Below are 19,705 nucleotides of genomic sequence, written 5' to 3'. Positions count from 1 at the left end.
TCTTGGTGCATTGATTTCCCCAAGCTGGTCTTCACAGCACAGCAAATTGGGTGAATATTAACCATTTGGACTGGATTTGATTCCTCGGTCTCCTGCTCATTCACTGCTCCCTGTCTCCACCTTCAGTCTCCCATCCGCAAAGATAGCCTAGTTCTTGGCACTTTTAGACTCTTTTGAGAAGTAGCATCCCTCTTTCCAGAAAACGCCCCTGGCACAGAACGCCTGATTTGTGCCAAGGGTTGGGGTCCACAGGCTTCCTGAAACCCTCCCACTACCTGGAAGAAAAATGATTCTGAGTTTCCAACTGAATTTTTCTCTTCCGTAACCAGAGAGGTGGGTGACTTGGGGGAATCTCTTTTCTATGAGCTTCAGTCGGTTCAGCTGTTAAACGGGAACACTAATCTCGACCCCCTAAAGCATGTTGCAAGGCTTGAGAAACGGGCCTAAAGGGTCTCGAGAGTTGTACCGAATCGTTATTATGGTTGATCTCACCACAGTTAGGGCAGGGGCGCACGCTCCACGGTGTTGCCTTCTCGTTGCAGTGTCGGGGGCACGGGGTCGGCGGGGGGGGGGGGTGCGTTGTGGGATAGTGAGGCTGTCCTATCGCTCTGCACCCTCTTCCCCTAGTCGCCTCGCCCACCCCTCCGCAGGGCGTGGGCGTGGCTGGGGAAGCTCGGGTGCAGGCTACGCAGGCGGCAAAGGGAGGAGTCCCACGTGACCGAGGGGCGGAGTGTCGGCTCCCTCGCTGCGGCTTGTCCGAGCGGGGCTGCTGCAGAGCATCTTCTGGCTGGAGCCGCGGCTTTGTTCTTGTGCTGCCTCCCAGACCGGCTGACGTCTGGGTCCATCCTTCGCTCCCCTCTGGCTCCTCCTGCCCACCCTCTACATCTGAGCCTGCATCCTTTTACCCAAAAGCTCCTTTCCAGATCCGCCCTCGCCCTCCCCCAAACTTCTGGCCAGCGCCCCTGCCTGGTACCCTTTTATCCATCCCTCTCTCCTGCACCTTCTACCTGGTCCCCATCTCCTGGCCTCCTCTTCCCAAGTTCCGGGGCGCTCCGCCCGGCCCGCACCCCTCCGGACCGGGATTGTACCCCGCAGCCACGCGCCCATGGTCCTGACGCTGCTCCTCTCGCGCCTATAAGCGGTGCCGCTTCTTCACCATGTCGGGCCCAAGGCCAGGCTCTGAGCGTCTAGCGGTGCCGGGGCCAGACGTGGGGCGGCGGTGCGGGCCCATGGTGGACCGCGGGCGTCCGCGGGCCCCGCGAGGTTGTCGCCCGGGGCGGGCGCCGAGGTGCAGGGCGCCCTGGAGCGCGCGCTGCCCGAGCTGCAGCAGGCGCTGTCTGAGCTGAAGGCAGGCGGGGGCGCGCGGGCCGTGGGCGCCGGCCTGCCGAGGTCTTCCAACTCAGTGGGGAGGCCTGGTTGCTGCCGGCCGTGGGCCGAGAAGTAGCCCAGGGTCTGTGCGACGCCATCCGCCTGGACGGCGGCCTCGACCTGCTGCTGCGACTGCTGCAGGCGCCGGAGCTGGAGACGCGGTGCAGGCCGCCCGCCTGCTGGAGCAGATCCTGGGTGCCGAGACCGGTAGGGGTGCTCACCGCTGAGGGAGAGCGCGGGGTGCTGTGGGGCAGCAAGTGTGGTCGACAGCCCGGGTCTCTCGGGCCACTCTCTGTGCCTTTTCCTCCCTCACCTCACCAAAATCCCTGTACTACACCCCCTCTGGGGATCAGCGTGTCCATTTCACAAATGAGGCAAATGAGACTTCGAAAGTTTAATGATTTGCCACAACAGTAAACTAATAGTGCGCCAGGATTCACTCCCCAGACTGGTGACGTGAGGAATGAGACAGGGAGAGGAAGAATAGAGTAGTTGGACAGGAATCTGTTGCTGGTTCAGCATGGAGCTGCCAGTGCCCTCTAAACCCACAGACCTCCTCCCCACAGGCCAGATGCCTTCTTTGCTACCTTCACTCTGCCACTGAGAAAGGAAGAGAAAACAGTGCTCAGGAAATGGGGTAGGAGGAGGAGAAATGATTGCTGAAATGAGTGCTGACCTAAGGGTTACTTGCCCCCTTTGTGCCACCCCCAATCCACCACCTGCTTCCTCCCTCTTCATTTTGGCCCATGTAACAGGCCAGACATGATCTCATTCTGCAGCTGCTAATGGGGAACAGAAGGTTTTCTACTGGGATGAATGGGCAAGAGAAGAGGAAACAGGTGCAGAGCTAGGCAGGGGCTAGAGTATGTGTTCTCTGCCCCCCCCCCATAGATCCAGTAGGTGGGGTCCAACTGAGGCCTGGCTGCGACTCTCTTGTCTGCCTCTTGGGATCTCCCCTGGACCATGAGGACCCTCGCACTCATTTTCTCTCTCATCTGATGTCAGAGCAGACCAAACTGTCACGCAGCAGTCTCATGCTGAATTCTCAGGCCTCTCAGGTGTAGAAGGGTCTTGCAAGGGTCACTTTGAATTCATGCAGCTGTCACAAGTGTGAGGCCATGGGTTAGAGGTGCTTTCCTTGCCATTTTCAAAAATGAAAAATAACTTTGTGGATGTGGAAATAGTACAGTCCACGAATGAAGCAAGTGAAGCTGGGAGAGCAAGTTAGGGTTCTGCTTGCTCAGAAAGTCATTGATTTCCATCTAACATCAGTGAATTTGGAGGGCTAGCAAACGGAGTGGGTGCTCACTGGATGTGGTGCACACAGGTTGCGGGTGTACCCTGTAGGTCTGATATGTGAGATGTGGCAGCTATAATGAGAACTCTTGGGGAGTGGGTGCAGCCAACACCCGAGGAAGAGGAGGCTGCAAGATGCAAATTGGCACTGACGTTTTAAAGGTTGAAACTAACACACTCCTCTGGTTTAGAATTACTAACTCCTGGTCTCAGGAAACAACGTGGTGGTGCTGACAGCCCTTCAGGACCAAGGACAGCGTCTAGCACGTCCTGTCACCCTCGAAATTTTGAGAGATGATACACTGAGAATTTGAGTTTATGAAATCTTGCCCTTCCTTCATCAACCAACCTCCTCTTAAAGAAAGTTCCTCAATCAATGCACACACTCCTTTTCCCATTCCCTTCTTCCCATAGTGCTGCCACACCCACTGCCTGGGAGCCTCCATCACAGTGTCCCTCACTCCCAAATGCCAAGAAAAGCCCAACAGGAACTTTTGAACTTGGTCCCATGACATCCAGTGAGGGTGTGACTGCTAGCCTTTGCAATTTACAGTGTAGCCCCTTCAGGGGACCATAATTAGGTTAAATGGCTTAACTCAGGTTAAATGGCTTTCCCAGAAATACACAGTAAATAAGGGAGGAGACATGTCTTAAAAAAAAAAAAACAGGAGTGCCTGAGTGGCTGTCATTTAAACCTCTGACTCTTGATCTCAGCTCAGGTCATGATCTCAACGGTATTGTGGATTCGAGCCCCGCAATGGGCTCATGCATTGACAGGGGGAACCTGCGTGGGTTCTCTCTCTCATCTCTCTCTCTCATCAGTCTCTCCTCTCTCTCGTCTCTCTTTTTCTCTCTCTCTGCTGCCCCTCCCAGCTTGCACTCTCTCTCTCTCTCTCTCAAAATAAATAAATAAACTCAAAAAAAAAAACCCCACAAAACCAGAAAGCTATTGCATATAAATTCAAAAAGTGCAAAGATACAAAAAGATACACGCTTTCTACCCAGACCCCCGCCCTAGAGACAAACCAGGAAGCAAACAAGTTTCTTGCACAGGATGTCCCTTCCAGAGAAAATTCTGTGCATTTACAAGGATTTACACACATATGTATTATATATACCTGCTTGTATGTGTGTCTGTGTATGTGTACAATTTTACGCCCTCCCTTTGGAGCTGGGATTTGAACCACAGCCTCTGGGGCTGCAGAAGCTGGGATCTGAGTCATAGTTCTCACACAAGCACACAGTTCAGCTCTCTGAGGGTGTCAAGTGCATGGGAAAGGGGAGGACTGGGAATTAGAGACTCAGAATGAAGTCCTCTCTCTGAATTGATGTTCCTGAGCAAGACTTTCTCTTCAGTGGTTCTCAGGAAATGAAGGTGTTGGGATCAGAGGACTGCTTAGACACACTCTGGTCCTGATAGTCTCAGAGTTTATGTAGTCAATTGTTCTGAAGCACAAAGTAGAGATCAAGGATCATGATCTCTGATCATCCTCTGAGCAAAGTTGTGTTGGCCTTATGCCAGTGTTAGGGGTTCAGCTGGGACCTGCAATGGACACAAAGTCACAAGCACTGTGGTCCATTGTGGTGCTCATGGGCAAGGACTCCATGGCTGGAATCTTCGGGGGTCATGTCACTGTGGAGGACATATTTGTGGAGGTCAGGAAACAGAAAACTCTCAACCTCTGCCTGGAGTGTGGCAACTCTCCTGCCTGCCCTGCTGGCATCCAGGCTCCCTCCCTGGGATCCTTCCTCCCTATAGCAGCCAGAGTGAGTTTCCTGTGCACTATGCAACCCAAGCAAGAGCAGACCACTCCCCTTCCTGAAGCCTTTCAGTGGCTCCCCATTTTTGATCAAGATGTGCACTTCACAAATGCCTCTAGATGGTTCAGAAGGCCCCCACCACTCTCCCTACTCCCTCCCACCTTGAAACTTCCACCTCAGCCACTAGAAATGGCTTCACTTCAGTGTGGCTGCAGTGGGGACAGGTCCCCAAGTGCACCAGTTCTCAGATACCTCCTAGCCTTTGTATACATTACGTGCCTAGAATACAGTCTCCACAATCTTCCCTTCTCCTCTTCATTAATGTCCCACTACCTTCCTTCCTTCCTTCCTTCCTTCCTTCCTTTACTTTCCTTTCTTTCTTTCTTTCTTTCTTCTTCTTTTTCTTTCTTTCTTTTCTTCTTTCTTTCTTTCTTCTTTCTTTCCTAGATTTTATTTTTAAGTAATTCTAGCTCCCAACGTGGGATTCAAACTCACAACCCCGAGATCAAGAGTCTCATGCGCCACCGACCCTGACCCAGCTAGGTACCCCTGTCCCACCATTTTCTGATTTAATGCCATAGGACCCATTCAGTATATTTAATGCATATCTTTATATCCTTATCTGGTAAATCTTTATTTTCTTGTTTGGGGGTCATATATTTTTTAGTTTACCTCAAATAGTGCTGTTGTTACAAAGCACATTTCATTTCTTACTTTCACCCACTCATAATATGTTTTTATATTGTTGTTTTATCATCTGTTCAGTCACTTGTAACTGCTCCATAGTCCTCCAGAGTGGTCACCCTGCCCGTGTTACCTCTCCACTCTCCAAGGCTTGACACCAGCCTGCTGCCATCTTCCCCCCACCAAAAACAATCCTGCAGTGAACCTTTTCCACAGACTTTTGTGGACTGTGATACTTTCTTGAGGCTGTAAGCTCAAGAGCTCCAATTCCTGGCTTGTAGGATGTATATCTCCTTAATTTCACCATTGCATCCCAGCCTGTTTTCCAAGTTGACTGCCCTAGTGTGCACCTCCCACCAGAGAGCGTCAGCATTTTCATGGCCCCACACCTCATCAACCCTTCTGTGTTACCCAGCTTTGCTTTTTGCCTATCCAATAGGTTGTAAAGTGATAGGTGATTTTTATTATTTGTTTGTTTATATTTTAGAGAGAGGGAAAGTGTGCGCATGTGCATTGGGGAGAGGAGAGAGAGCAAGAGAATCCCAAGAGGCTCGGTGCAGAGCTCCACAGGGCTCAATCCCACAACCCTGGATCACGACCTGAGCTGAAATCAAGAGTCAGACGCTCAATCGACTGAGCCACTCCAGCGCCCCCATGTGATAGCTGATTTAATTTTCACTTCTCTGATTACTAATGGATTACAAATTATTTTGTTTGTAACACTTTGGATTTTCTCTTTTATAAATTGCCATTTATATCCTTTGCCATTCCCTATTGAATTTGCTGCCTTTTTCTTGTTGATGTGAATATTTGTATATTCTATATATGAATCCTTGCTGATTTTGTTTTCTTCCTTGTCGGTTATAAACATTGCAGATCTCTCTGGCCTTCTTTCTATTCCTCAAACATGCCAAACTCCCAGCCCTCAGGGCTTTGTCCTCGCTGTTCGCTCTGCCTGTCATGCTCTTTTCCCAGACACTTTCAGGCAGGAGTCTCCAGATACTGAACTCTCTGATGTCACCCTCCTCAGACCTATCTCTCCACCCATGCACTATCCATTACATCACCCGGTTTTGCTAGCATTACGGCCCGCATCAGTATCAACCTGTTCATTCATTGTTCACCTGCTTATTGTTTGTCTCCATATTAGCTGTGTGTAAGTTCCAAGCACTGTTAATTAGCCTCTAGCACAGCCTGGCACACAGTAGCTCCTCAATAAACATCTGTTGGGTGAATGAATAAATACACCCCAGTCACACTGCATGGAGTGACGAGGAAAGGTTTGAGGGCAGGCTAAGAGTGCTTGTACTTCAAGTGATACTTCAACTGATGACAAGTTAACGTCTAGTGAGTCTTCCGTATTGTGCCAGGCACTGTGCAGAGCACTTTACGTGATTATCACCATTCGTTCTCATAATGACCCTATGGGGTAGGTATTCCTTTTATTTATGAGATGAGGAACAAAGGTAGAAAGATAAGGAAGGCACTCAAGGCCCCCCAACTTTCTAGAAGAAACCAGGACCCAGGGAATCTTCTCCAGAGTTAGGGTCCTTAACGGCTACATGCACTGTGGGGGGACGGAGGCAGTGGTAAGGGAGGAGGTGGGGCGGCCAGGATCGAGCATCCCTTATAATCCGAGAAATCTGCTCCTCCCCAGACAGGAGATGAAAGGCAGAGGCAGGGAGGATAATGCTCTCCCTCATGTCCTATATGACACTAGTGAGGCCAGAGAGGTTAAGTGACCAGACCGTGGCCCCCAGGGGACAAGCCACCCCCATCCCCGGGACTGCCGCCACTCCACCGTCCCAGTGCCACTTTTTCTCGGCAGGGACCGCGTGGCGCGCATCGGGTTGGGCGTGATCCTGAATTGGCAAAAGAGCGTGAGCGGTGGAGCTGGCGCGGAGCGTGGCAGGCATCTTGGAGCAAATGTTCAAGCACTCGGAAGAGACGTTGCCAGCGGCTGGTGGCGGCCGGTGGCTTGGACGGCGGTGCTGTACTGGTGCCGCCGCACGGACCCGGCGCTGCTCCGCCACTGCGCGCTGGCGCTGGGCAACTGCGCGCTGCACGGGGGCCAGGCGGCGCAGAGGCGCATGGTGGAGAAGCGCGCTGCAGAGTTGGCTCTTCCCGCTCGCCTTCTCCAAAGAGGACGAGCTGCTGCGGCTGCACGCCTGCCTCGCGGTGGCGGTGCTGGCAACCAACAAGGAGGTGGAGCGGGAGGTGGAGCGCTCCGGCACCCTGGCGCTCGTGGAGCCGCTCGTGGCCTCGCTAGACCCCGTCTCTTCGCCCGCTGCCGGTGGATGCCAGTGACGACCGAGCCAGGGACGCGGGCCCGCCGACCTGCAGCGCCTCGTGCCGCTGCTGGATTCGTCGCGCTTGGAGGCCCAGTGCATCGGGGCTTTCTACCTCTGTGCTGAAGCGGCCATCAAGAGCCTCACGGGCAAGACTAAGGGGGTGTGGGGTGAGGGGGAGGACCGGGGTTAGAGACAGTCGGACCAGCTTCCCAGAGGGAGTGACAGGGACTTGAAGTACATGTTAAGAGTTAGGTGAAGCAAGGAGAAGATGAGAAACCAGTCATTCTGGCCTTGAAGGCAAAGCAAGGATTTTCAGCAGGAACATGCATTTCACAAAGATTATCCTGGCTGCAATTGTAGAGATGGAATTGGCAAGGGTGAGGTCAGAGGCAAGGGAGCCAGATAGGAGGCCGTGATGGGGACAGTTGGGAAGGTGGGCTGGGGCATGACAGCAGAGGCAGAGAAAAGCAGACAGATCTCAGAGGGGCTGAAGAGATAGAATTAGGACTTGGGGTGGGGTGGGGGTGAAGGAGAGGGAAGAGCTGAGGATGACTCCTGGCTTTGGACACAGACGCTGGGTGCCTGGTGGCACCTGGTACTGAATTAAGGGTAACTGGAGAGAGGTTGGGGGGGGGAGGGGAAGAAAGTGAGTTTCACTGGGACAGGTTGGGCTTGGAGTGCTATGAACGATGACCAGCTGGGGTACCTCAGGGGCCATTTTGTCACATGGGTCTGGAGTGCAGGAAGGAGAGGGAATGCAGAGACAGGCGCTTGGCGGGGCAGAACATCAGTGCGTTGACCAGATAACTCCCACCTGTGGTCCCAAGAGCTCCCTATGCCTAGGGCCTGATCTGAAGCTTTTGCCCTCTGCTTTAACTTGCTGTTGACCTTGGCTAGCTGGCTTCCCCTTTCTGGGCCTCTCTATGCTTCTTTTTTATCCTGGAAAACTGAGGAAGCGAACCATGGCAGCAGTTCTTATCCTGCATGTGAAGCTACTAATAGCTAAATTATCAGAAGTTTGTGTTTTGTTTTTTAAATATTGGAGAATCAAAATAATCCCTACAACCCCCTCTCCTCCTTTGCATTCCTCTGGGGGGTTGGAGTTGGTGACAGCTGGTGTAAGGGAGTTGTGGGCACAGTGTGGGCCATCCTGTCTGTACCACAGCTGTCATCTGGGCTGCTCAGAGGAGAGTGTCTCAGATCATTGTCACCTATTGTGTGTGTCCCCACAGATTAAAAAGAGACTGTTGTGTTGGGGGGTTCTTGGAGGCCTCTTCCAGGGTCTGGGGTTCTAGAAGCTTCTGATTTTCCCCTCTATGCCCCAGAGGTGGGCCATGGGAGGACTGGCTTTATAAATCAGGGTCATTCTGCTTTGGGAGAAGGGACTTGAAGGGAAGTAGGGAGTGAGGCCCCAAGGATTGGGTCTGGGCAGCAGGCATGGACCATCAGCTATGGCACCCCCTTTCCACAAGGCCAAGTGAATGCAGTTCAGTAAAAGAGATCGTCAGCCACCACTCTGTACCCTGCAATGTGCCAGGTACAGGACTCCAAAGGTGACTAAAACATGACGTCAGCTTATCATCCAGTGGAAGGTGCATTATCTATTAACAACAGTGGCATGTAGAGTACAAGGCCTAATTGGAGGTATGGGCCAAACTGTGGGTAAATCAAAGTAGGCTGCATGGAGGGGGTGCTAATCAATTTGAATTCCGATGGATGACTAGGATTCCCACAAGCAGGCCAGAAGAACTAAGGGTCTGGGAAAGCCATGACTGAGCCCAGAGATTGGAGAGCCTTAGTGGGTGGGTGTCAGCCAAGTGTGGGATTGTGAAAGGGCAGTTGAGCTGAGAATGGTGAGCAGGGGCTACACTGTGCCAGGCCGGCCTCCACACTGAGAGCTCAGACTTCATCCAGGGAGATGGAAGCTGTTAGAGGGGAGACATGAGGTCAAGAGTTGAGAGAGCTTCAGGACGGCAGAATCCACAGAACTAGGTGATATATTGGATGCAGCAGGGCTAGGTAGATGATGGGAGTTTCAGCGCTGAGAAGAGGGGAAGGGAGGGACTGGGCACGTTTGGGGATGGCTGAGCGAGCTGGTGGACCCAAGAACCCTCTCCCATCCATCCCTAGGTATTCAGCGACATCGGAGCCATCCAGAGCCTGAACGCCTGTTTTCCTATTCCACCAACGGCACCACGTCGGCGCTGGCCAAGCGTGCGCTACGTCTGCTGGGCGAGGAGGTGCCGCGGCCCATTCTGCCCTGCGTGGCCAGCTGGAAGGAGGCCGAGGTCAGACGTGGCTGCAGCAGATCGGTTCTCCCACTACTGCGAGAGCTTCCGGGTAGAGCGGCGCATCCAAAGGCGCGCTGCCGCTAGGGGCGCCCTGTACACAGAGGCCACCGCGCCCCTTTTCCGCCTGCATGCCCGCGGCGCCAGGGGGCCATACTGGGGATGGGAGTCTGTACTCAGCCACTTTCGGGGTCACTCGGCTCTGGTCCCATCCGCCTCACCCATCGCACTCTACATTTCCCTTTCCTTGCATGTTATGCTTGGGGTCCAAGGGCTGAGGAGGAGAGCCCTTCCTTACATCTGACCCTCCCTCAGGAGCAGCAGGTGGATGGGACCTGCTTCTGCGACTCACGGAGGAAGAGCTCCAGACCCGACCTGGGCATGAAATCGGGCATCACCCGCAAAAGGTACGGAGCCTCCTGACTGCCAGCCGTCGCCCTCCGCCACTAGCCAGTCCCAGGTTAGGACCTCAGCGTCCTCTTCTCCCCCGGGGTGCAGATTCTTAGGGAGCTCACGGAGCTCAAGACCTTCGCCAACTACGCTACGTGCGACCGCAGCAACCTGGCCGACTGGCTGGGCAGCCTGGACCCGCGCTTCCGCCAGTACACGTACGGCCTGGTCAGCTGCGGCTGGACCGCTCCCTGCTGCACCGCGTGTCTGAGCAACAGCTCCTGGAGGACTGCGGCATCAGCCTGGGCGTGCACCGCACCCGCATCCTCACGGCCGCCAGAGGTCAGCCTGCCCACCCAGGCCCCTACCCCTGCCTAGCCCAGCCCTGCAGGGTGAGGGGAGACACACGGTAGATGGTCTGAACACATCCCCGGGGCCAGACTGGATTCTGAGGATGCAAAGACCAATATGCTGCACTTGCCCTCAAGAAGTTCCCAGTCTGAGCTGAGTCGGGGTGGGGGGGGAGGGGGTGGAAGTAGTCGCTGAATAAGCAGGTCGGTGACCACAGTAGGAAGCATGTCCAGGATTCCAATGGGGGCTGCGAGGAAGCGCTGGCTGTCCACGCAGGTCTGGGCATTTAGAGGATGTCTGACCAGGTCTTGAAGGATGTATTGGGAGGGCCGTGCAGCAGAAAGAGCAGCTCAGGAGGAGGGAGCAGATATGCAAATGTGGAGGTAAGGACTAGAAGGAGGGGGTCACATGGGGAGGGAGGCTTATGCCACTAGCCAGCAGCCTGCAGAGTATGGGTTCTGGAGGTGCTTTGGGGAGGTCATGAGGGCAGAATGGATGCTAGGGCTCTAGCAACCCTTTTCACTTACTACTCTGATTTGCTAATTTACTGTTTAGCTGATATTATCTATCAATTGTTATATGTATTAGGTTTTAAACAGATATATCTCATTAATCTCTACATCCATTCTGCGCAGTGGGTGTTAATTTTTTAAATCAACTTAAAAAAATTTGTAAGTAATAAAAGAGGTATAACTTAAAAGTGTCCAATTTCAGGGCTCCTGGGTGGCTCAGTAGGTTGAGCATCCAACTGTTTATCTTAGCTCAGGTCTTGATCTCAGGGTCATTGAGTTCAAGCCTGGCATTGGGTCCCACACTGGGAGTGGAATTCCTGAAAAAATAAATAAATAAAAGAAAAAATAGTGTCCAATTTGAAGAGTTTTGAAAAATGCTTATATGTGTAACTACCATCGTAATCCAAGATGAACATGGTCCTTGAGGGGTTATTGAAAAGATGATGAAACTAAGGTTTTTAAAGAATTTAAATACATTTCCAACGTTATCCCTTGGGAAATCCCAAATACATATCTCAAAGCCCTTAAATAACTGAACTGGGATTTGAACCTCTGTCTTTCTGCTCATAAACAGACAAATGCTGTCTGTGAGTGTTAGAGCCGAATATTACATGAAGATGGATTCTTTGCATTCAGCAAATTTAACTAAAGCAGATCAAGCCTTTAGTATTTTTACATCGTAGCGTCCAATAAAACCCTAAGATTTCATTTTTTAAAAACAGGGAAGTCCTACTGCAAAGATAGCTTACACGTTTTTTAAAAAAGAGCCGTGCACGTTTTTTTAAGTGGGGGCAATGACACACTCAGACTTAGATTTTAGAAAAATCCCTCTGGTTGCTGTACAACAGATTAGACCGAGTAAGTGTGGATTTGGGGAGACCACTGAGAAGGCGGAGGGGGAGCCTGGACATCGGGAGGGCCCTGGGAAGTAGGAAGGATACAGAGCTCGGAGTCAGGGTTGTGAAGACTGGTCTGTTCTGTTCACTGCAGTAGCCCAAGCACAAGGGATAGTGCCAGGCATACAGTAAATGCTTAGCAAATACTTGTTTGAATGAATGAGTGAGAGGTAGGGGTTCAGGCCAATACCCAGGTGCTGGCTGTGGTGGGAACTAGGAAGGGAGGGTCCCAGGAAGGACTTGGGACATATTGGGTTTGCCGTGTGTGTGGGGGCAGCTGGCCGTGTAGGTCTGAAGCTCCAGAGAGAGGGCAGGGCTGGAGGTGCAAATCCACGTCCCTAAAACACAATGCCCACCTCCTGAGACGCACTCACTAAGAGTTAGCAGCCCTCCTTCCCGTAGGCCCATCTCGCTATCTCAGTGACCCTTTTTTGAAGCAAGCCCACCCTGCCTGGGCTGGGCGGGGTTGGGCCGGGCTGAGAAGGCGGGTGTGCAGGGGATGATGTACCTCATGGTGAACCAAGCTGTCTCTTGTCTGCTTCAGAAATGCTACACTCCCCGCTGCCCTGCACTGGCTGCAAGCCCCAGTGGGGACATCCCAGATGTCTTCATCAGCTACCGCCGGAACTCAGGCTCCCAGCTGGCCAGGTGAGAAGGGGTGGGCAGGCGGGCAGGCTGGGGCCTCGGGGCGGAGGCCAAGGCAGTGACACGGGACCTCTTTACAGCCTCCTGAAGGTGCACCTGCAGCTGCACGGCTTCAGTGTCTTCATTGATGTGGAGAAGCTGGAAGCAGGCAAGTTCGAGGACAAGCTCATCCAGAGTGTCATAGGTGCCCGCAACTTTGTGCTGGTGCTGTCAGCTGGGCACTGGACAAGTGCATGCAGGACCATGACTGCAAGGACTGGGTGCACAAGGTAGGCGCTGGCCTCTGTGGTCCCAGCACTGGCCTGTGTCCAGGGCACAAGGTCCTCCTCCCGTTCCTCCTCCCTGCGTCCATCAGCAACCTCCATGGCCCAGCCGGAAAGTCAGGAGCCACAGCTCTGACTGTAATTGGTCGTTAGCAAGTCACTCAGGCTCTCTGAGTCTCAGTTTCCTCATTTAGAAAATGGGGATAACTTCTCTGTGTTCTTCGCCTTGTAGGATTGTTGCGAGAAGGATGAAAATGCTTTGAAAAATAACCTCTGTGAGGGGAGAGGGGCCAGAGAGCCTAGTGCCAGACGCAGCGGAATCATGAAGAGCACAAAGCTGAGTTTGAATCCTGGCTCTGGCCTTGGACAAGTTACTTAATCCCAGTGAGCTTCGTGTTTGTGACTGGAAAGTGGGATAAGTGTAGTCTCTAACTCCCTAGGATGTTGTTATAAAATTAAAAGAGCTAAAATGTGTGAAGTGCTCAGCAGAATGCCTAGCTCTATAGTAATTGCTTTATAATGGTAGCAATTATTATTGCAATTTTTATGAGTACTACCACTGTTTAATTAATACCGTTGTATTTTCAGTGCCTGACACATGGTAGAAACTTATTAAATACTTGTAGAATGGAGGGATGGATCCATATCACATCTGCAGGTTATTAATAATTAATCAGTGAGTAGGAACTGGGGGCCTGGGCTGAGAGATAAAGCAGTCATCTGAGATGGAGCCCTTGTCCTAAAACAGCTGAGAAGACAAAAATATGCCCAGAACGACCAGATCATATGTAGGATGGTATCAGTGCTAAGCTAGGTAGGTGAACCTCCTACTTGCCATAGGAGTATGGAGAAGGGAGAAAACATTAAGGGCCAGAGTAACCGGGGAAGGCTTCACGGAGAAGGCAGAATGTGAGAAGAGTCTTAAGAATTTAGGTGAGTGGAAGAGAAGGCATCCCAGGCAGGAGAACTGCGTGAGCAAAAGAACAAAAGTGGGGGTGAGGAAGGTGCATCACTGGTAACTGCTTACAGATGAAGAAACGGAGACTCAGAGAGGTACAATATTTTTTCCCATGACCACACTGGTGTTGAAATCAGAAAAGCTGGGCTCTGAACTCCATCTGTCCGACTCCAAAGCCCACGCTCTTTCCAGGACCTGACTGCGTTCCATGGCACAGATCTGATGGGGTGTGAGGGGAGGTGGTGGGATAGGGCTGGGTTCAGCCGGCACCAGAAATGATTGTCTGCATCTCTTCCCAACTCCACGTTCAGTGACGTCGTGTTGGTAGCTTGAAATCAGCCACGGTGGGAGCATCGACACTAAGGAAGTTGATAAACACTACGAATCAGGGTTTTATTTGGTTGATTGTCCCCCCCACCCCACCCCCCGCCTCCCAGAGAGCTCATTGTTAAACATTGACCAGTACACCATTGGCTGGATAAGAACTACAGAACCAGTTTGCAGAGTACCTAAAGGCCAGGAGAAGACCCATGTTTAAAGCACAGGGAAGAGGGATCCCCTGAGGGCAGTGACGCCAGGCCAGGGGTTGTTGGGAGAAGGCTCTGACACCAGAGTGCATCCAGACTGACAGTGGGGAAGAGGGTCAGGCCCCAAAGCCATGTCTTAGGAGCTGAGTATTGGGCTTGGTTTGGTGTTGGGCCAAAGAGACGCCTGGAGGATCATGGTTGATGGCCCAGCTTAGGTGGCAGGTGACCTGCTCCATGGGAGTTCAGACCTTGCCGTGTTTACTCCATATCCCCGATGCCCACAACCACGCAAGCTGCAAAGTAGGCTCTTGAGTTTATGGAATGATTGAATCAAAGATTACACAGGTGGAGGGGCGCCTGGGTGGCGCAGTCGGTTAAGCGTCCGACTTCAGCCAGGTCACGATCTCGCGGTCCGTGAGTTCGAGCCCCGCGTCGGGCTCTGGGCTGATGGCTCAGAGCCTGGAGCCTGTTTCCGATTCTGTGTCTCCCTCTCTCTCTGCCCCTCCCCCGTTCATCTGTCTCTCTCTGTCCCAAAAATAAATAAAATTTGAAAAAAAAAAAATTAAAAAAAAAAAAAAGATTACACAGGTGGAGCTGAGATTACTGGGAAAAGCAGACATGTCCACCAGGTTTACCAGGTCAACTCTAATCAAGTTTTCATTCTGAACCTGCTGGGTGACCTTGAACAAGCCATTATTCCTGTCTTGGCCAGACTCTGAATCTGTGCCATGAGCAGTGTGCTGTCTTCAGTGTGTGTAATTTTGGATAAAACAAATGTCTAAAGGCTCCCAAATAAATTTCTTCAGGGTCTGAATTCATACAGGTCCTCAGCAGAGAGGCAGAGGGCTTGGTTGAAAGAGCCCTGGACTTGGAATTTGAAGGCTTGATTCAGACACCTGGCCCCTCCTGGTCTGGGCATTTGTGTGACTTGGGAGCAAGTCCCTTTCCTTCTCTGGGCTTCCTGCTTTCTCATTCATAAAATGGAGAGGTTCCCCCAAAGCCAACCAAGGTGGAAGCTCCTCAGGTTCTTTCCCCAGGAAGGCTCTGCTCCACAAGGGTACTGGACATCCAGCCTTGTCCCAGCAGATGTAAGGAGGGAGGAGGCAGGCGGGGTGGCGGAAGCCTTTGCACTGGACCAGTCCCAAAGGCTCCATCAGCCTTCCTTGGTTGTTGTTAGTGCTTGATTGCCTCTGGTTTTAAAATTTCTTTCCCTGAAGCCACATTTAGTGAGTAATCAATATGGAAAACCACAAGTGAACTGCACTCAAAAAAGGCCAATCCCTGAGGTTCTCCCTTGAAAGGAGAAAAACATTCAATAAGCACTTACCAGAGCACCCATTAATAGTAAGTAATATCCTCAGAACAACCTTGTGAAGTAGGTTTATTATTCTCCTTTACAGAAGAGGAAATAATAACACCTATTTTTATTAAGCACCCACTGCATGCTGGGCACTGTTCTAACCACTTGTCGTGGGACATTGCAGGTATCCCCAACCATCTCACCAGACAGGGACTGTCATGAACCCTATTTTGAACCTTATTTTATATATGAGAAAACAGAGGCTTTGAGAGCCTGTTGTTTGCCTCAGGCCACAAAGCCTGTGTCAGAGATTCGATGTGAACCCCCATCTGATGATTCCAGAGTTCAGTCCCCAACTGCTATGCTATGTTATTTTTCTTCCTTCCTTCCTCTTCCTTCCTTTTTTCTTTCTTTCTTTCTTCCTTTCTTTCTTCCTTCCTTCCTTCCTTCCTTCCTTCATTCTAACCATTCAGTCTACCTGCCTTCCTTCTTTCTTCTTCTCCTCTTTCTCTCTTTTGCTGCTTGTTTTCTTTCTTTCTCTCTTTCCTTCCTTCCTTCCTTCCTTCCTTCCTTCCAACCATCTAGCCATCCATTAAGTATTTGGCAAGGGCTGACTATGGGCGAGGCTTGTGAAAGATGCTGAGATGTAAGATGGGTAAAAACCAGACATGTGTGGAAGACAGGTATTAAGCAAATCACTCATTAACTAATTTAAGTTTGCAACTGTAGCATATGCTGAAGGGCCTATTACAAGAGCCTACAATAGGGAGAACTGGCCTAGTCAGAGAAGTGAGAGAACTTCCCTGGGAAAGTATGGATTGAGCTCAGATCAGAAAAATGAGTAGGCATTAGTTAGGGGAACGGGCAGGGAAGAGCATTCCAGACTGAGGAAACAGCATGTGCAAAGGCCCTGTGCAGGGAGGGAGGATAGCAAATCTAAGGGGCTACAAGATCTTTGTGGCTGGGAGAACAGTACAGGGGTAGAGTCTGAGAAGTGAGCTGTGGTCAACCACACAGGGCCTTCAGACCACATTAAGGAGTTTGAATTTTATTCTAAGAGCCATGTAAAATCCTGAAGAGTTTTAAGCAGGGGATGACATGATCAGATTTGCATTTTGCAAACAGCAGCCAGGTGAAAGGGCAACGCAGAGAACAAGTTAGAGGGGGCAAGAGTGGATGAGGAGAGACCTGGCAGGGGATAAATATGAGGGGGTTGGAGCAGGGTGGTGGTGGGGTGGAAGAAGAGAAAAATGGGTGGATTTGAGAAAAAAGTAAGAAGTACAAATTGCCAGGGCTGGTGACAGATCAGTTTGGCTGCAGCGGGTCATGTTTTTCTTCTGACACCAAATCGTGTGGGTTTTTTCTAACACCAACAAACCAATTCTTGCAATTTGCCAACACCAACTGGGTGTTCCACAATTCAGTTCAATTCTGATGTTGACTTACCCAGAAGTGTCAGACTCCAGAGGGTTAAGGACTCTGCCCCACAAGTCTGCCCTCACTTCAGATGCCAGTTGAAAGTCCTGGGTTCCCAGGCTACCCGCATTTGTCTGACTTGACTACCAATTCAGGAGTTCCCGGGACATACACATCCCTCCCCCGACCAGTTCAATAATTTGCTAGAATGACATGCAGAACTCAGAAAGGACTCAACTATTACTGGTTCATTGTAGAGGATACGACTCAGGAACATCCAAATGTGAGAGAGGCCTAGGACAAGGTACAGGGCATGCGGGCATGGGCAGGGGAGGCCCAGAGCTCCCATGCCCTCTCTAGGCCACCCTCTCAACACCTAGATGTGTTCACCAACCCATCTCATCCTTGGGGGGTTTTACGGAGTTTCATTATGTGGGCATGATTAAGTCATTGGCCACTGGCGAGTGAACTCAATCTCTGCCCCTCTCCCCTAGGCAGTGTGTGTGTGTGTGTGTGTGTGTGTGTGAATGTTTGTTGGGTACTTAAAAGTTCCAACCTTTTCAACATAGCTTGGTCTTCCTGGCAACCAGTCCCCATCCAGAAGCTGTCTAGGCACCCCCAACCCATCCTCCAGTCATCTGGGGATTCCCAGGGTTTCAGGAGCTCTATATCAAGGATCTGGGGCAAAGACCAAATATACCACAAGTGGTGAGGGAGAAGTCAAGGTAGACTTCAGCACCAGCACCCCACCCCAGGCTTGGCCTTGGGTGGTTGGCCCTCCCAGCGTCTGCCTGGCCTCCCAGGTCCCTAGATGGGGACCTGTGTCTCTTTCCGCCTCCCCTCTTTTCTTTCTTCAGGAGATCGTGACTGCTTTGAGCTACGGCAAGAACATTGTGCCCGTCATTGATGGCTTCGAGTGGCCAGAGCCCCAGGACCTGCCCGAGGACATGCAGGCTGTGCTCACCTTCAATGGCATCAAGTGAGGAGGGGGGGCGGGTATCCAGCCCCCAGCCAGCAGCTCCCTCTGGCAGGCCCTCTGACCCACCAGCCTCTGTGCCCACAGGTGGTCCCACGAGTACCAAGAGGCCACAATAGAGAAGATCATCCGCTTCCTGCAGGGCCGTTCCTCCCGGGACTCATCTGCAGGTTCTGACACCAGTTTGGAGGGTGCTGCACCCATGGGCCCAACTTAACCAGTCCTTCGTTCCCAAGCCCTGCCGTGACCCCCATTTCCGTCGTCCCTCCTGAAGAAGCAGCTCCTCAAACCGGCCTCCCTCAGCCTGGGCCCTTCTCAGGAAATGACTGTCCCTCTCTCCCCACCCTCATGGGCCACCTCAAACCCAGCTTCCTCAGTGTCTGGAAAGGGAAGGGAAGCCAGGCATTGGGGGGTAAGGGTCAGACCCTCCCCCCACCCAAGGCCCTGCCACCAGGTTTTCTATCTCCGGTGTGGGAAAGGCACTGGAGATTGAGGGTTCACAGCACACTAAGCCCCGTCCTGCCCTGACAGCAGCAGCCAGCTTGCATAGGGGGAAGGCAGGCAGTCTCTGACAAGGGTTAGGGCCATGCCCACCTTCTCAGCTAACCCAGGGCCTGGGCCCAGCAGCCAGCCAGCACGAGGGTCCAGCGATGGCTCTCCGCCTAAATCATGCCTGGCTCTCACCACTTCCTGCCACCCTGTGGCCTTGACCTGTAACCACTCAGTGTCCTTAGCTGGCCTGGCCTGGTCCTCCGCTCTCAGCCTTTCTGAGGTGCAGCCCCCTTAGCCACATCCAAGGTCAGCGTTGGGCTGAACCTGCCCTCACTCTGGCTGGTCTGTGGCTACGGCCAGTTTCGCTGCACCCAGTGGTGCAAAGGAGTCCCCTGCTTAGGCCTGGGCAGCCGAGGCCATCTCAGTGGGCAGCTAGCCATCCTACTTAGCCTTGTTGCCGTGCCTCAGGTTCCTACTGGCCTGGCTCAGCTGGCTTCCCTGGCCCCTCCCCCACCCACATGCTCAGGGGGAGGCCGGGGGAGGCAGCACTCTGCGGCAGCGGCAATAGCCTGGGCAGAACCTGCAGCAACACGTTGGAGAGGCAAGATCCTGAAGAAGGGCAAGGAGTGCAGTTGAATCTCCCCCGGGAATTTTGCTAAAATTGCATTCAAGAGACCTGGGCAGGGCCTGGGTTTCTGCATTTCTCACTAATTCCCAGGTGAGTGGATGCGGTGGTCAAGGAATGACCCACTTGAACTAGCAAGGCTCTAAAACACAAATCCCTCACAAATATTTGCCATTTCCCAGAACCACCGGAGCAACCCTCCCCGGTATTATCTCCATTTTACAGATAAGGAAGAGAATGATGTGCCATTTCCCAAATCATTAGCGGCAGCCCCACGATCCAGACCTGGCCGCCTGGTGCTCCGTCCACTGCCTGTCCTGAGAATCATCCTGGAGGTTGTGCCCTGGGCAGGGCTTCGGACTGACAGCTGGCTTCTCCTTTGCCCAAGAGGCTAGCAGGGGGAGACAGGTTTGCACCAAGAAAGGCTGACCCAGGAGCTGTACAGAAATAAATGAGCAGGAATGTCCCTCAGCCCCTGTCTCCACTAGGGTAGGAGAGCAAAAATATCCTCCCCCCAGTAAACCCAGGCTTCAGCTAATAGGGTCAGCTAGAGCCTGCCCTGCCTCTTCCCTCCCCGGGCAGTGAGTTCACACCAGGCTGCCTCAGCTTCCAGAACCACCTCCCACAGGTGCTGGCCGGTGTAGCTCTTGAGCCACATCATCAGAA

General features: G+C 52.3%; 1 protein-coding gene across 1 annotated transcript; it reads left to right on the top strand.

Annotated features, from left to right (window-relative positions):
* The first annotated feature begins 699 nt into the window (after positions 1-699).
* On the top strand, positions 700-18,194 carry SARM1 (sterile alpha and TIR motif containing 1). The gene is given in 26 exon segments (XM_030295387.1): positions 700-1,129; positions 1,131-1,208; positions 1,210-1,266; positions 1,268-1,379; positions 1,382-1,528; positions 1,531-1,575; positions 6,919-6,976; positions 6,978-7,059; positions 7,061-7,093; positions 7,095-7,223; positions 7,225-7,560; positions 9,531-9,561; positions 9,564-9,686; positions 9,689-9,709; positions 9,712-9,740; positions 10,004-10,016; positions 10,019-10,059; positions 10,061-10,097; positions 10,188-10,316; positions 10,319-10,420; positions 12,382-12,419; positions 12,421-12,485; positions 12,563-12,699; positions 12,702-12,751; positions 17,804-17,925; positions 18,010-18,194. Coding segments are annotated over 26 exon segments (2,169 nt in total). The 5' UTR covers positions 700-1,105; the 3' UTR covers positions 18,140-18,194.
* Positions 18,195-19,705: the final 1,511 nt, after the last annotated feature.

Source organism: Lynx canadensis, chromosome E1 (assembly GCF_007474595.2).
Source record: "Lynx canadensis isolate LIC74 chromosome E1, mLynCan4.pri.v2, whole genome shotgun sequence".
In the NCBI taxonomy this organism is placed as follows: Eukaryota; Metazoa; Chordata; class Mammalia; order Carnivora; family Felidae; genus Lynx; species Lynx canadensis.
Note: the sequence above shows the minus strand (reverse complement) of the source record. Positions and strands in the feature narration are given on the sequence as shown.